This window comes from Saccopteryx leptura, chromosome 3 (genome assembly GCF_036850995.1).
Source record: "Saccopteryx leptura isolate mSacLep1 chromosome 3, mSacLep1_pri_phased_curated, whole genome shotgun sequence".
Taxonomy (NCBI): Eukaryota; Metazoa; Chordata; class Mammalia; order Chiroptera; family Emballonuridae; genus Saccopteryx; species Saccopteryx leptura.
In genome coordinates, this window is record NC_089505.1 from 288,060,113 (window position 1) to 288,075,509 (window position 15,397).

At 42.0% G+C, this 15,397-nt stretch overlaps 1 protein-coding gene across 2 annotated transcripts in view; it reads left to right on the forward strand.

The window, feature by feature from the left end:
* GTF3C2 (general transcription factor IIIC subunit 2) overlaps nucleotides 1-15,397 on the forward strand; it is a 31,266-nt gene that overhangs the window by 1,325 nt on the left and 14,544 nt on the right. Inside the window, exons 3-10 of one of the 2 annotated variants that reach the window (XM_066378652.1) lie at nucleotides 2,548-2,690; nucleotides 3,684-3,745; nucleotides 8,498-8,765; nucleotides 8,951-9,272; nucleotides 9,829-10,114; nucleotides 13,783-13,877; nucleotides 14,249-14,326; nucleotides 14,469-14,567. In XM_066378652.1, coding sequence (XP_066234749.1) covers nucleotides 8,522-8,765; nucleotides 8,951-9,272; nucleotides 9,829-10,114; nucleotides 13,783-13,877; nucleotides 14,249-14,326; nucleotides 14,469-14,567 — 1,124 coding nt within the window. In that variant the 5' untranslated portion in view covers nucleotides 2,548-2,690; nucleotides 3,684-3,745; nucleotides 8,498-8,521. The remainder of the gene's footprint in view (nucleotides 1-2,547; nucleotides 2,691-3,683; nucleotides 3,746-8,497; nucleotides 8,766-8,950; nucleotides 9,273-9,828; nucleotides 10,115-13,782; nucleotides 13,878-14,248; nucleotides 14,327-14,468; nucleotides 14,568-15,397) is intronic. The other variant, XM_066378653.1, reaches the window with a different exon arrangement.

Below are 15,397 nucleotides of genomic sequence, written 5' to 3' on the forward strand. Positions count from 1 at the left end.
TGTTCAAGTAGAGTATGGCTTAGCCTTTTTGCCCAAGCGGCATATTATTACACAAACTTAAGTCATTCTATGCCATCATCTCTTTTTGCCATCCATTCTTATCCGCTATACTGTTATTTTTCTTAAGAGTTTTCTTTAAATTGCTTTATTTTTAAAGTTTAAGTGCTTTTGTCCCCATCTTAGCGATATAGATGAACCCATGGTTTCATGGGCTTGTTAAACTTTTTATACAAGTTAAAATAAAACCACAATTAGTAAAATAAAATTGTTCATTTTTGTACCACTAAAATCATCTTGCATACCACCATTTGTACTATAGGAATACTTTGGAAAACAATATGTTAGACCAAACTAAGTTTGAAGTAATTCCATATTTGAAAAACAGTGTAATCTATTTTCCTTGGCTGAGGAGGTCATGCAGGCAGTCTGAAGCATTTTAGGTACTGGACAAGGTGGGGTGCAAATGTAAATTTTTATAAAGTGTAATACAGATTTATTAATATCCTTTACTTGTGTCCAAAATTTATATTGTGAAATCATAAATGGAAATTAAGCACCATACCCTGCTGTTGCCTTAAAAAGTGAATCTTTAAAAGGGATTTTTGCACCTAGAGAAGTTAATTGTTCATTCAACACAGGTTAATTATTACATTTACCATGTAGCAGGTTCTGGAAACAATAGAAAATCAAATAGACAAGATCCCTATCCTTTCAGGGACTGTAGATATGAAATAAGTAAATACCGTTATCTCTTATCAGAAGAAAATTCCAGAAGGACTAGAGAGCTACATGTAAGATTCAAGCTTATTTCAAAAAAGTGTTAGAAGAAAATGAAATATCCCTGGTCAGGTGGCACAGTTATTTAGAGTATCCTCCCAATATGCCTAGGTTTGATCCCCAGTCAGGGCACATATAAGAATCAACCAGTAAATGCATAAATGAATTGAATAACAAATTGATACTTCTCTCTCACCCTTCCTCTCTGTAAAATCAAAAATTTTAAATTGATTTTAGAGGAAGAGGAAAGAAGAGGGAGAGAGAGACAGAAACATCAATCTGTTCCTGTATGTAACCTTTGCTTATCAGGACAATACTCTAACCAACTGAGCTATCTGGCCGGGATGAATCTAAAATCAATTAAAAAAATTATTTTTAAAAAGAGGAAAATAGCCTGACCAGGCGGTGGCGCAGTGGATAGAGTGTCGGACTGGGATGCCGAGGACTCAGGTTCGAGACCCTGAGGTTGCCAGCTTGAGTGCGGACTCATCTGGTTTGAGCAAAAGCTCACCAGCTTGGACCCAAGGTCACTGGCTTGAGCAAGGGGTTACTCGGTCTGCTGAAGGCCCGCAGTCAAGGCACATATGAGAAAGCAATCAATGAACAACTAAGGTGTTGCAATGAAAAACTAATGATTGATGCTTCTCATCTCTCTCCGTTTCTGTCTTTCTATCCCTCTCTCTGACTCTGTCTCTGTAAAAAAAAAAAAAGAGAAAAAGAAAATAAAATAAAATAGGTTATGTTTATGTCAGTGGGGTAGAAAATGCCTTTTTAAGTTGCAAAACAGAAGCCATAAAGGAAAAGATTGAGAAATATAATTCATAAAATTTAACTTCAGTTTAGGAAGAACATCATCAAGTTAAAGAATAGTAGGTACAGAGGAAAAAAAAGAATAGTAGGTACGGAGAAGGAAAAATATTTGCAATATCAATAACTTATCTCCACAAATCCATAAGAAAAAATTAATTTACCCTATAGAAATATGGGCAGATTATGTACAGGCAGTTCATTAAAGACATACAGATAGCCAGCATATAAAAAAATTGATTTAAATTATCAGGTCAATGAAAATGAATAAAATAAGGAAGAATTCTTTCACCTATCAGGTTGGCAAAATTAAAGATTGGGAAGGGAGTGGTAAAATAGTTATATATAGTTAGTGGGAATATAAATTGGGGTGTTTTTTTTTGGTTGGTTTTTTTTTTTTGTATTTTTCTGAAGTTGGAAATGGGGAGGCAGTCAGACTTCCGCATGCGCCCGACCGGGATCCCCCCCGCATGCCCACCAGGGGCGATGCTCTGCCCATCTGGGGCGTTGCTCTGTTGCAACCAGGGCCATTCTAGCATCTGAGGCAGGGGCCATGGAGCCATCCTCAGCGCCCGGGAGAACTTTGCCCCAATGGAGTATAAATTGGTTTTTGTTTTGTTCCGCAGTACCTATTAAATTTTAAAATACATACTCTTCAGATACTAAATTCCACTTCAGATGCTCATTCTAGAAAGATAATTTCTCATTAATGAAAAGATCTGTACTAAAATAGGTGTTGCAGTATTGTTTGTAATAGTATTATTTATATAACCCAGTTATCCTTAAATGGGAAATACCCAAAATTATAGTTCTATAGAACACCATACAGTAACCAAGAAGAATGAGATAAATATATGCATACTGATACAGAAAAATTTTAAGACATATAGTATAGAAGTTCTCTTGGTTGATCTCCATTTAACTTTCCTATGTTAATTGACATTTTCCCTTTCCTTTGTAAAGCATACAGACTGATGCCATGGCACACTGAATGCTGAAAGCCACAGAGGCTTTTCTGCTGTAGGCCTGATCACTCTACCTCTGCTAGTTGAGTTGAATGCTTGCCAAGAGTCTTTGTATTGATTCCCGAATCTGTTTGTAAGTTGGTATGTCATTATATTTATATAATTGTGTTGTATATTTAATTTTAAAGAAATTTGAGTATGAAAGAATTATTGTCTCTATTAAAACTAAGTTGAAACATGGTGGATATATAGGTATTTTATTGTTATTTATATTCTACATATATTTATTTGTAAGTGTTCTGTATGAACTAAAAGTTTTATAAAAATAATTCTAAAAAAGAAAAGCAAACTAAATTAAATGTTTTGGAAACACAAAAGAGGTGAGTTTGCAAACAAGCAAAAAAAAAAAAGCTGACAAATAGGTGTGAGTGAGACAATTGTAAAGATTAGGAACATTTGTAAAAAATCTGGAAGGTTACTGTACTTGAATTGCTTCTCAAGAAAGTAAGGTAAGTAGCCTCAGTGCTTATGAGAAGTCAAGTTAAACAAGACTGAGAAGTGTCAGTGGATTAACTGACCATAATTACTGACAACTTTTGGCTTCAGGGATGAGTTGGGGATAATATTCTATTTAGGAGGAAGCAGAGTAATTAAAATGTAAGGGCAGACAACCCTTTCAAGAGTTTTACTGTGAGAGGGAAGAGGAAGATATTAGTTGGAGGATAATTGTATGGGGTGTTTAGATGAAAATAGTAAATGTATTTAAATACTCTTTGGAAGAAGCCCATGGAAAAGAAAATGATACATGACTCTAGTATTTTTAAGGGGTGAAAGGGGCCCTAGCGGCATAGCTCAGTTGGTTAAAGCATTGTTTCAAAGCGCAAAGGTTGCCAGTTCATTCCCGGGTCAGGGCACATACAGGAACAGATCAATGTTTTATTTCTCTCTTTCTTCCTTCTGCTCTCTCTAAAGTTAATTAAGTAAACATTAAAAGGTGGGTGATGGGGCTAGAATATTAATGTAAGGTGTGGCCTTAGAACGTGAATGAGGGAGGGGTTCAGATGCCTGGAGGGTTGGGCTGTTTAACAAGAAATCGAAGTATTTCCCATTTAATGGCTTTGGGTTTTGTTTCAGAAATCAGACAAAGTCATCTGCTGAGAACCAGTGGATTAGACATTGGAAGAGAGAGTGTGAGGGTAAGTAAGAGAAAAGTGTGATTGCTAGCACATGGGCAGCTTAGATGCATACAGTGGAGAAGATGGATGATTGGTTCATTCAGAGCTTGAATTTTGCCAGACCTGTGAAACAAAAAGATAGAAAAAAAGGAAGTTCTTATGTCAGTAAAAGTCTGATTAAAATAAATCTAAACTAGATTGCATGTAGCTGCCATAGGGAGGAATTGGAGAGATCAATGTATAGTGGTTAGATGTCATTGAAGAATAGATATAGCCCTGGCCAGTTGGCTCAGTGGTAGAGTGTTGGCCTGGCGTGCGGGAGTCCCAGGTTTGATTCCTGGCCAGGGCACACAGGAGAGGCGCCCATCTGCTTCTCCACCCCTCCCCCTCTCTTTCCTCTCTGTCTCTCTCTTTCCCTCCCGTAGCCAAGGCTCCATTGGAGCAAAGTTGGCCCGGGCACTGAGGAGGGCTCTGTGGCCTCGCCTGAGGCGCTAGAATGGCTCTGGTTGCAACAGAGTGATGCCCCAGATGGGCAGAGCATCGCCCCCTGGTGGGCATGCAGGTGGATCCCGGTCAGGCGCATGCGGGAGTCTGTGTGACTGCCTCCTGTTTCCAACTTCAGAAAAATACAAAAAATAAAAAAAGAATAGATATAGTGATAGTAGTTGAGCAATCTAGCTATAATGATGGGAGGTTGTGATCAGTTAGTGAATGTCTTGGTGATTTTGGAAGTCAAAAGGTTTTATGTGGTGACAGGGTTCAGGATGTGACAGCATATTGATTAGCAGTGCTTTAGTTGAATGTTACAAGTTTAAAGGAACGAGGTTTTTACAAGAGGGGAAGCACTATTTGGCAACAGTGGCATTGGAGAGGAATTGAGAAGACACTGATCCCCAATTCTACCCTGGGGTAAGTGGGATGTATGAGAATGAGCAACCTTCACTTGAGAGCCTGGAAAGCTAGAAATTTCACTTCCTGGAAATTTACCATCCAAGATTCTGAATGTGATTTAGATCTTGCCAATCAAATGTGCTCTTGAACAACTCAAACTTGGACATGAGATTAGAGAGGAGAGGCAGGATAGCAGGTATATAGTTTGTTGGTGCAGATTGTGGTAGTGGAATTGTTTTGGATTTGGGGGTCAGAGATGGGTCTTTTCCATTTATGCAGTCACATTTTTGGGGGTGTGGGTGAGAAAGTGAGACAGACAGGTAGGCAGGAAGGGAGAGAGATGAAAAGCATCAACTCATAGTTGTGGCACCTTAGTTGTTCAGTGATTGCTTTCTCATATGTGCTTTGACTGGAGGGCTCCAGCTAAGCCAGTGACCCTTTGCTCAAGCCAGCAATCTTTAGGTTCAAGGCAGCGACCATGGGATAATGTCTATGGTCCCATGCTCAAGCCAACAGCCCTGCACTTAAGCCAAATGAGCCCACACTCAAGCCGGCAACCTTAGAGTTTCAAACCTGGGTCCTCAGCATCCCAGGTGGACATTCTATCCACTGTACCATCATCAGTCAGGTGACAAGTTTCTGATTGCAGAGGCAATTTGTTAATGGAGCCATCAGCTGTGGCAGGGGCTTCTTGATTCAGGAAGTGGGTTCTCATCATGGCATAGGAGAGACCATGTGGTTCTTGAATTAGCAGCTATAAGCAACTTTATAGTTTGACAAGTACTGTTCCTAAACTGTTTTTCCTCCTAACTCTCCCAGTGATCTTCTATGCAGGTGCTTCTCAAGCTTGAGTGTGCATCAGAATCTGAAGGGCTGCTTATAACAAGAGCCAGCCCCATCTCAGAGTTTCTGATTCAGTAGGTCTGGGGTAGAACTGGAAATTTTCATATTAACAAAATTTTGAGTGATGCTGAGGTTGCCAGTTCTGGGGGAACCACACTTTGAGAACCACTGTTGTGAACCACTAATGCCCTTTAATAAATTCCTTTTATATTGGACTGACTAGAGAGGATTTTTTTTCTATGTAACTGAACCTTGGCTAAAGGGAGGGCAATAATTATTCACATTTTTGTCTTTACCTACTTCTGGTTATTGTAGCCTATAGGGTATTTTGGAAGCAATATGGTATACTGTTTTTCTGTTAAATTTTTGTAGTTTTTAAAAAAAAGATTTATTGATTTATTGAGAGAGAAGCAAGAGAGGTAAGGAGTATGAGAAGTATCAAGTCGTAGTTATTTCACTGTATTTGTTCATTGATTGCTTGCCATATGTGCCTTGACTGGGCAAACCCAGCTACTGCACCACCACAGGCCAGACATAGTTTTTTGTTTGTTTGATTGTTTCCATTTTTCTTCTCTTTTTAGGAACACCAATTATTCATATGTTGGCATCCCACTTTCTCTTTCTCATCTATATCATCTTCTCACTAATCACTTTTATCTCTTTGCAACCTATGTGGGTTTTTTCAAACCTATCCTTCATATCACTTCTTTTCTTTCCTTTTTTTCTTTCTTAGGTGAGAGGAGGGGAGATAGTGAGGCAGACTCCCACATGCGCCCCGACCAGGATCTACCCGGCAACCCCATCTGGGGCCAGTGCTTGAGTACGGAGCTATTTTTAGTACCTAAGGCTGTTGCGCTCCCAATCCTCAGAACCAGGGGCCACACTCGAACCAGTTGAGCCACTAGCTGCGGGGGGTGGGGTGGGGGGGTGGAGGAGAGGATGAGAAGCAGATGGTCGCTTTTCCTGTGTGCTCTGATCGGGAATAGAACCCAGGACGTCCATAAGCCAGACCAACGCTCTATCCACTGAGCCACCAGCCAGGGCCTCATTTTCTTTTCAGCAGTATAATTTCAACATTTTGCTTCTCTGGTTTTCATTTCTATGATTTTATCCTTTTACTCAGTTTCTTTCCTTATGACTGCCAGCTTACTTTTTACCTTGCCATTGTCTTATCTCTGTTTTGGTCTCTTGTTTTTGAATTCCACCATCTCTGGTTTCTTTAAAAATATGGAAGCTTTTGTTGGAATATTTTCTGTGTTCTGGACCCATTCTTTTTTTTTTTTCCTTTTGTATTTTTCTGAAATGAGAAGTGGGGAAACAGAGAGACAGATTCCCTCATACGCCTGACCGGGATCTACCCGGCATGCCCACCAGGGGATGATGATCTGCCCATCTGGGTCTTTGCTCTTTTGCAACTGGAGTCATTCTGGCACCTGATGTGGAGGCCATGGAGCCATCCTCAGTGCCTGGACCAACTTTGCTTCAATGGAGCCTTGGCTGCAGGAGGGGAAGAGAGAGATAGAGAGAAAGGAGAGGGGGAAGGGTGGAGAAGCAGATGAGCGCTTCTTCTGTGTACCCTGTCTGGGAAACGAACCCAGGACTTCCACACCCCAGGCCGGCGCTCTACCACTGAGCTAGCCAGCCAGGGCCTCTGGAGCCATTCTTTGAAATGGTGCTTTCCGTTTTTGTCATGTGCTTGTTTGTATCCCTTTTATTTGTAGTTTCTTTGCATGGTTCCCATTTTTTTAATTATTGAGTTTTAGAGAGAGAGGAAGGGAGGGGAGAGAGAGAAACATTGGTTTGTTGTTCCACTTATTTGTGTATTCATTGGTTGATTCATGTATGTGCTCTGGTTGGGGATCGAACCTGCAACCTTGGTATATTGAAACAATGCAGTATCCAGCTGAGCTACCTGGCCAGGGCAATTTTTATTGATTTTAGAGAGAGGGGAACAGAGACAGAGAGAGTGAAAGAAACATCAATTTGTTGTTCCAGTTATTTATGCATGTATTATTTGATCCCTGTATGTGCCTTGACTGGGAATTGAACCTGCAACTTTTGTATCAAAATGACACTAACCAACTGAGCTACCAGCCAGGGCCCATAGGTTCCATAGGTCCCACTTAGATCTTTTTTGTTTATTACTAATTTTGAATGGAGTAGTTCTGTCAGGGCCTGCTATTTACCAAAGAACAATATAGGTAGATTCTCATTGACCTCTATTTTCTTTGACATTGTTGTATTTTATCTGTAGCACATAATGTTATATTGTGTCCTTAGCATCTGAGTTAGAGAGTTGGCTATTGTCAGTAGTTTAAAATCGCTTAGACAGCCTGACCAGGCGGTGGCGCAGTGGATAGAGCGTCGGACTAGGATGCCAAGGACCCAGGTTTGAGACCCTGAGGTTGCCAACTTGAGCGCCGGGCTCATCTGCTTTGAGCAAGGGGTTACTCGGTCTGCTGAAGGCCCGCGGTCAAGGCACATATGAGAAAGCAATCAATGAACAACTAAGGTGTTGCAGTGCGCAACGAAAAACTAATGATTGATGCTTCTCATATCTCCATTCCTGTCTGTCTGTCCCTGTCTATGCCTCTCTCTGACTCTCTTTCTGTCTCTGTAAAAAAAAAAAAAAGTAAAATAAAATCGCTTAGACTGTAGCTTCTTCAAGAAAGACAGTTGTGAACTTTAATTTATATGAGCTTTAAATTAAATAATATAAATAAAGCTCTTAGTACAGTACCTGGCACATATTAAGCATTTAATAAATGCTAGCTTTATTATTATGTTTATTGTAAGCTCCACTAGCATGCAAGTTCCATGAGAGTAGGGACCTTGTCTGTCTGGCTTATTGTCATAATACCAGTTCCTAGAACAGTACCTGATGTAAAGATTATGTTTAGTAGTTATTGTTGAATGAATGCATGAATAATCAGGGAGCTTAGGTTTCTGGTTGCAGGAGGGCAGGTGAGAGGAGGGGTATATAAAACTCTGAGCCAATACAAATAGCCTTTGCCTTCTCGTTTGTATGCCTATATGCAGGGACAGCCATTTCAGGGGGTGCTGATGGATACCTACGGGGTCGGCTATGTTGCCCTGGGGGAGGCCGACCCCGTGGGGAACATGACTGTGGTAGAGTCTCCTGGACAAGAGGTGCTAAACCAACTTGACGTCACCACTTCAGAAATAACCAGTACAGAGGCTTCCTTAGAGATGTCTTTACCTACTCCTTTGTCTGGATTTGAGGATTCTCTTGATGAGAAAAAGCTCCTTCCAGTACAGGAAAGCTTTTCCAGACTGGAACAGCAAGGTATGTACCTTGTCCTTTCTTCTTTTTCTCTCCCCGTGCTTAGCTTAAGGTGAAGGACAACAGGTTGAGTTCAGAGGTCTTAGAAACCTGGGTATGATGTAGTCTATTCTAACGAGGTTTGAGCTCTAATGAGGTCCATCTATGAGATGGACCACCATCTCATAGACCCATGTTCTTCTCTACAGATCTTTCTTCAGAGATGTCAAAGGTCTCAAATCCTAGGGCCTCAAAGCCTGGCCGGAAGAGAGGTGGTAGGCCACGGAAAAGCCCCAAAAGGCCCCAACAACCTAACTCTCCATCGGCCCCTCTGGTTCCTGGTCACTTAGATCAGTCCAATTCTCTGTCTGCCCCCATGCCTAAGAAACGAGGTCGAAACTCCAAGGCAGAGCTGCTACTGCTGAAGTTGTCAAAAGGCCTGGATCAGCCAGAGTCTGCACCTCCAAAGAGGCCCCCTGAGGACTTTGAGACCCCGCCTGGGGAACGACCCCGTCGAAGGGCTGCCCAAGTGTAAGAATTGGGGCACATCTTGGAGGGGTTTTGGGGTAAAAGGGTCAGGGTGGGTCAGATGTTGGAGGAAAGAGAAGACCATAATGAAGTGTCAGGTTAGCAGGGGTGGTATCTAGATTCTGGGGATGTGAGCAGTTTTCTGGCTTTTACCACAGCAACTTAGGCAGTTGCTAACTTTGCCTGTTTAGGAGGTTTCTTTCTGTACCATGTAACCTATCACATTTTTCACAATTTCCCCCAGGTTTTCATTGCAATTTTACAACCCAATATATATATCAGATTATATCAGTGATCTTTGACTGCAGCAGAGTGAAAAATGCTTGGGACTTAGAGTCAGAGGGCCTGGTTTAGATCCCATATATATTATCTGAATCATCTTGGCCAAGTCACTTTACTTTCTTGGATTTCTGTTTCTTCATATATCAAAAGGGGAGGGGAAACTAATAGCTGCTTCACAAAGTCACTGAGAAGATCCAGTGAGATAAGAATCAGCCAAGTGTCTGGAAAGTGAGTTAAGTGTGTGTGAGAATGGCTTTGACTCTCCTCTGTCCCACAGGGCACTTCTGTATCTTCAGGAACTGGCTGAAGAGCTCTCAACAGCCCTGCCTGCTCCAGTATCCTGTCCTGAGAGCCCCCAAGTGAGCAGCCCCATCAAACCAAAGAAGACCCGGCCACAGTCAGCCTGTCAAGGTGGAGAAGTAGTAGCTGAGACAGCACGGGATGAAGACTTTGTTCTCCAGGTTGAGGCTGAAGATGAAGAAGAAAGTGAGGTCCCAAGTGAGAGCTCATCTGACCCTGAGCCTGCTGTGCCCCGAAGCACCCCACGAGGATCCACTTCAGGGGTAACCTGAATGGACAAGAAAGTGAATGGGGAAATAATAGGATTATTAGGATGTCAAAAGGGTTCCCAGAAGGAAAGCTTTGGCCTGTGTTAGGAAACACAAATGTGGATGAGACAGAGTCCTGCCTGTTAAATGAAGCAAGTGCTAGACCAGGAGTAAACAAAGTGCTATAGGCATAGGGAAGAGGGATGTTTAACTGCTTAGGCTTCACAGAGGAATGATAGTTAGGCTAAGTCTTGAAGGGTAACTGGAAGTTTGCCAGAGAGATTGGTTTTCCCATAAATTGATTATGGCTGCAGTATAAGGCGTGGGGTAGAAGTGGTGGGGAGATTAAACTGGAGAAGATAAAAAGACTGAGATTGGTGGAGCCAACCAAAGTGTTTGTTTATTTAATTATGGTAAGATATATATTGTTGAAAACCTACCATTTAAAAATGTATATATATATTTATAGTTCAGGCTCCTGGCTAGTTGGCTCAGTGGTAGAGCATCGGCCTGGCATGTAGACTGGATTCGATTCCTGGTCAGGGCACACAAGAGAAGCAACCATCTGCTTCACCCCTCCCCTTCTCCCCTCCTTTCTCTTTCTCTCTCTTTCTCTCTCTCTTTCTCTCTCTCTTTCTCTTTCTCTTTCTCTTTCTTTCTCCCTCAGCCATGGCTTGATTTGTTCAAGCAAGTTGGCCTTGGGCCTTGAGGATGGCTTTGTGGCCTCTGTCTCAGGCACTAAAAAAAAATGGCTCTTTTGCTGAGCTATGGAACAACTCCCCAGATGGGCAGAGCATTACCCCCTAGTGGGCTTGCCCAGTGGATCTCAGTTGGGGCGCATGTAGGAGTCTGTCTCTCTACCTCCTCTCCTCTCACTAAAAAAGATTTTAAATAGATAAATAAAATAAAAATGTATAGTTCAGTTGGCATTTAGTTTAATCACAATGTTGAGCAACTATCCATTTCTAAGATATTTTTCATCATTCCAACTAGAAACCATACAACAAAGGTTTTTAAGTTAAGAAAAATAAGTCTGAGGTCGCCGGTTCGAAACCCTGGGCTTGCCTGGTCAAGGCACATGTGGGAGTTGATGCTTCCAGCTCCTCCCCCCCTTCTCTCTCTCTGTCTCTCCTCTCTCTCTCTCTCTCTCTTTCTCTCTGTCTCTCCCTCTCCTCTCTAAAAAAAATGAATAAAAAAAAAAGAAATTAAAAAAAAAAAAAAAAGAAAAATAAGTCAATTATGGAAATAGGTCAGTTTGCGGTTGGAAGTTAAAAGACAGCTTCAGCTTAACCATGCAGTGGCACAGTGGATAAAGTATTGACCTGGGACACTGAGGGCCCAGGTTCAAAACCCCAAGGTTGCTGGCTTGAGCGCAGGCTCATCTGGCTTGAGCATAGGCTCGCTGGCTTCAGCCCAAAGGTTGTTGGCTTGAAGCCAAGGTCGCTGGCTTGAGCAAGGGATTGCTGGTTCAGCCCGAGCCCTCTGGTCAAGGCATTTATGAGAAAGTAATCAATGAACAACTAAAGTATTGCAACTACAAGTTGATGCTTATCTATCTCTCTTCCTGTCTCTGTTTCTCAATCTTTAGCTCTCTTATTCTCTCTTGCTAAAAAAAAAAAAAAAAAGGACAGCTTCAGTGATTTAGGTGAGAGATAGTGTGGGCCTGAATCAAGCAGCGAAGGAAGAGAAGATGAGGGGCAGGTTCAAGAGGAATTAAAGAATTAACAGCACTTGGGAATTGAAGGGAGAGAATGAGTAGGAGTTTCCAACTTAGTTGGTACTCTCATGCACTGAACTTGGTAAAACAGGAAGAGTGGCAGACCTGGGAATGGTCAGGGTGGGCGGGGCAGGTGATGAGCTCACTTTCTGACATGTTGAGTTGGAGATGCCTGTGGGTCATGGACCATCCTTTTGGGGACATCTGGTCGCCAGTCATATAGAGGGTGGCGTAAAAGTAGGTTTACAGTTGTTTGCTTGGAAAATAATACAATGATTAACAAATAATAATATAGGAATAAACTCTGTTTTGTGTACTCACAATGGTAAACCTACTTTTGCCACACCCTGGATGTGGGACCAATGCCTTACTTGTCTTAAGTGCAACATTTAAGGAGGCATTGTGTTCCTCAAATCAAGATAAATATTTTGATACATTTTTTAAAATCAAAATTAATTTAATCTATAATGAGCAAAATACCAAGTTTTAAATAAAGACAGGAACTGTAGGACTGATTTTTCCTTTTGCCTCAGGATCTAATGTGAACCACTGTATGGGTCTAGAGCAGGGGTCTCAAACACGCGGCCCGCGGGCTGCATGTGGCCTGCCGAACAATTTTGTGTGGCCCGCAGACTAATCCACGAAGTTCAAAATATTTTGGATAAAATTAAGTAAGCCTAGGGGCCTACTTGTATTTTTCATTTCTCTAGCATCCTAGCTAGATATTAGCTTAGTTAACAGCAGTTGTGATGCGAACTACAGTTTCTGGTCGTTTTGTGACACTGAGTAAACTGCATGTACGATTGTGCTTGTTGTACTGATTTTTTTTTGTTTTCAACTGCAGTGAGAAAAGTGTTGCGTAACAGTTGCCTTTTGTAGACCTAGTGCGGCCCGCCGAACGGCTGTGATCTTGCTCTGCGGCCCACATGCTGAGTTGAGTTTGAGACCCCTGGTCTAGAGTTTGTAGGAAAGTTGAAACCTAGTAAAGTTTGAGTTACTAAAATGTGCACTTGCTAAACAGGTAATGATGCTAGTTAGACCTGATAATCAGGTATAATGATGGCTTGAGGAGAAGTCAGAAGAGCTCTGGGAAATACCATCATGGACCAAATCTGTGAGAAGAGGGAGAACCAGTGAAGGAATATTTGAGAGGTGGGAGAAATGAGGAGAGACTGGTCCAGAGGGCAAGAGTTTCAAGAAGTAAATGGGTGTCCTCTGAATCAAATGCATGAAGATGTCAAGGAGGATGATAAAGATAACAGATTTTGCAGGGGTTTTTTTTGTTTGTTTGTTTTTTCTTTGTTTTTTGAGAGACAAGAAGGGAAAGAGCTGAGAAGCATCAATGCCTGATTGTGTCACTTTAGTTGTTCATTGATTGCTTTTCATATGTGCCTTGACTGTGGGGGGGTGGCTCAAGCTGAGCTATTTGACTTCTTGCTCAAGCCAGCGACCTTGGGATTGTGTTGATCCTGTGCTCAAGCTGGTGAGCTTGTGCTCAAGTGGGTGAATTCGGGATTTCAAACCTGGGTCCTCAGCATCCCAGGTCAGTGTTCTATATACTGCACCACCACTAGTCAGGCAGATTTTGCAGTTTTGATGGAGGAGTAGAAACAGAAGTTGGAGAAATCATTGTAATGGTTGAAACAAATCTTTTTTTTTTTTAATGTTTATTTTTTTTATTTTAGAGAAAGAAAGAGAGAGAGTGAGAGACAGGAACATCAATCTGTTCCTGTATGTGCCCTGAGTGGGGGGATCGAACCAGGCACCTCTGCACTTGGGCGATTCTCCAATCAACAGAGCTATCCAGCCAGGAAAAAAATATAAATCTTTTAATTAAGATTCTGATAGGGCAGATATCAGAGAGGAAGCTAGTGCCAACAGAAGTAAAAGCTGGGAAGGCTCTCTCCTGGGGACTTTCTCCAGCCTATAAAATTCTTCCCATATGCTTTCTTTATTTGATCCCCAGAAGCAGAAGCCACACTGCCGGGGAATGGCTCCCAATGGCTTACCAAATCACATCATGGCTCCTGTTTGGAAGTGCCTCCATCTCACCAAGAACCTGTGAGACTTGGGGAATGGGAGCTGGGAATGAAAGGCTGGAGGTGGAGTGCAAAGGATTATCGAGAAGTGGGGCTATGGGAAGAAGGGAAGGCACTCCTGGGGTCGAACACTGAAGACATTTATAAATAAATGGCACTGTTCCAAAGGCAAGAGCTCTAGAGCTGTGCTGTCCAGTATGGAAGCCACTAGCTGCATGTGGCCATTTAAAATTAAAAGTTCAGTTTTCATTTGTGTTAGCCCCATTTCAAGTGCCCAACTAGTAGCTCATGTATTGGACAAATAGTAGTTACTTCCATTGTAACAGCAAGTTTTATTGGGCAGCATTGCTTTAGAATTTATCTCCTTTATTATTGCTTCTTCTGTTCCTCCAGCCGAGATCAGAAGCATTCATACTGGGAGTTTGCAGAATGGATTCCTTTAGCCTGGAAGTGGCACTTGTTATCTGAACTGTAAGTTGAAGAGACATCTTTGAAGCCTCGGAGGGGGTGATACCACTGGAGACAGAAGGGTGACAGAGAACTCTAGATTTATGATGGGAATCCTGGAGAGACTGTACCAGACTCAGGCTGTGTACCCTTTGCCTTCCCCTAGTGAGGCAGCTCCCTACCTGCCCCAGGAGGAGAAGTCTCCACTGTTTTCTGTACAGCGTGAAGGACTTCCTGAAGATGGCACACTCTATCGAATTAACAGGTAAAGATTACGTGAAAAGGGATTACATCTCTTTTTCTGATTCTAGGAGACAGAAGTAGGAAAAATGAATATTGAAAAGGATGACAGATTGGCCCTATTCTTCTGCTGAGGCTGGTCCAGTTGATCCCAGGGATCAGAATCCTGGGTAGATCTGGTCAGTCCCCTCTGACTTGCAGCACTTGCTGCTGCTGGCCTGACTGAGGGAAGGGAGGGAGATTGAGGGTCAAACCCATTTACAAGATCATATTTACTCAGATAGGCCCAGATAGACTGGCCTAAGGAGGAATACTGTAGTAACTAGAATGCACAGCCTGACTCCTTTGAAGGTGAGCTAGAACTAGGATGACTTACGGAAAGAAATGAGGAAGACACAAATGGTGTCTAGGACTGTTCTCACCTGTCGACTTTTCTTGATATTCTGGCCCTTGCTTAAGCCAGTTCATACTAGCTCTTGGTGGAGCTTCCACTCTGACCTTGTTATCTTTTCATTTTTCTTTCTTTTCTTTTTTGACTTAATTTTTTAAAGCAGTTTATGTTCACAGGAAAATTGAGAGGAAGGGACAGAGATTTCTCATATATTTCCTGCCCCCATACATGCATAAGCTCTCTCCCTATCAAAATCGCCCACCAAAATTGTTGAATCTACACTAGTTGAATCTACATTGACATATCATATTTACTCAAAGTCCATAGTTCACATTAGGGTTCACTGTTGGTGTGTGCATTCTATGGGTTTGGACAAATACCATTATTTTATACACAGGATTTTTACTGCCTTAAAATTCCTCTGTGCTCCACCTCTCCATCCCTTTTACCTTAACCACTGGCTA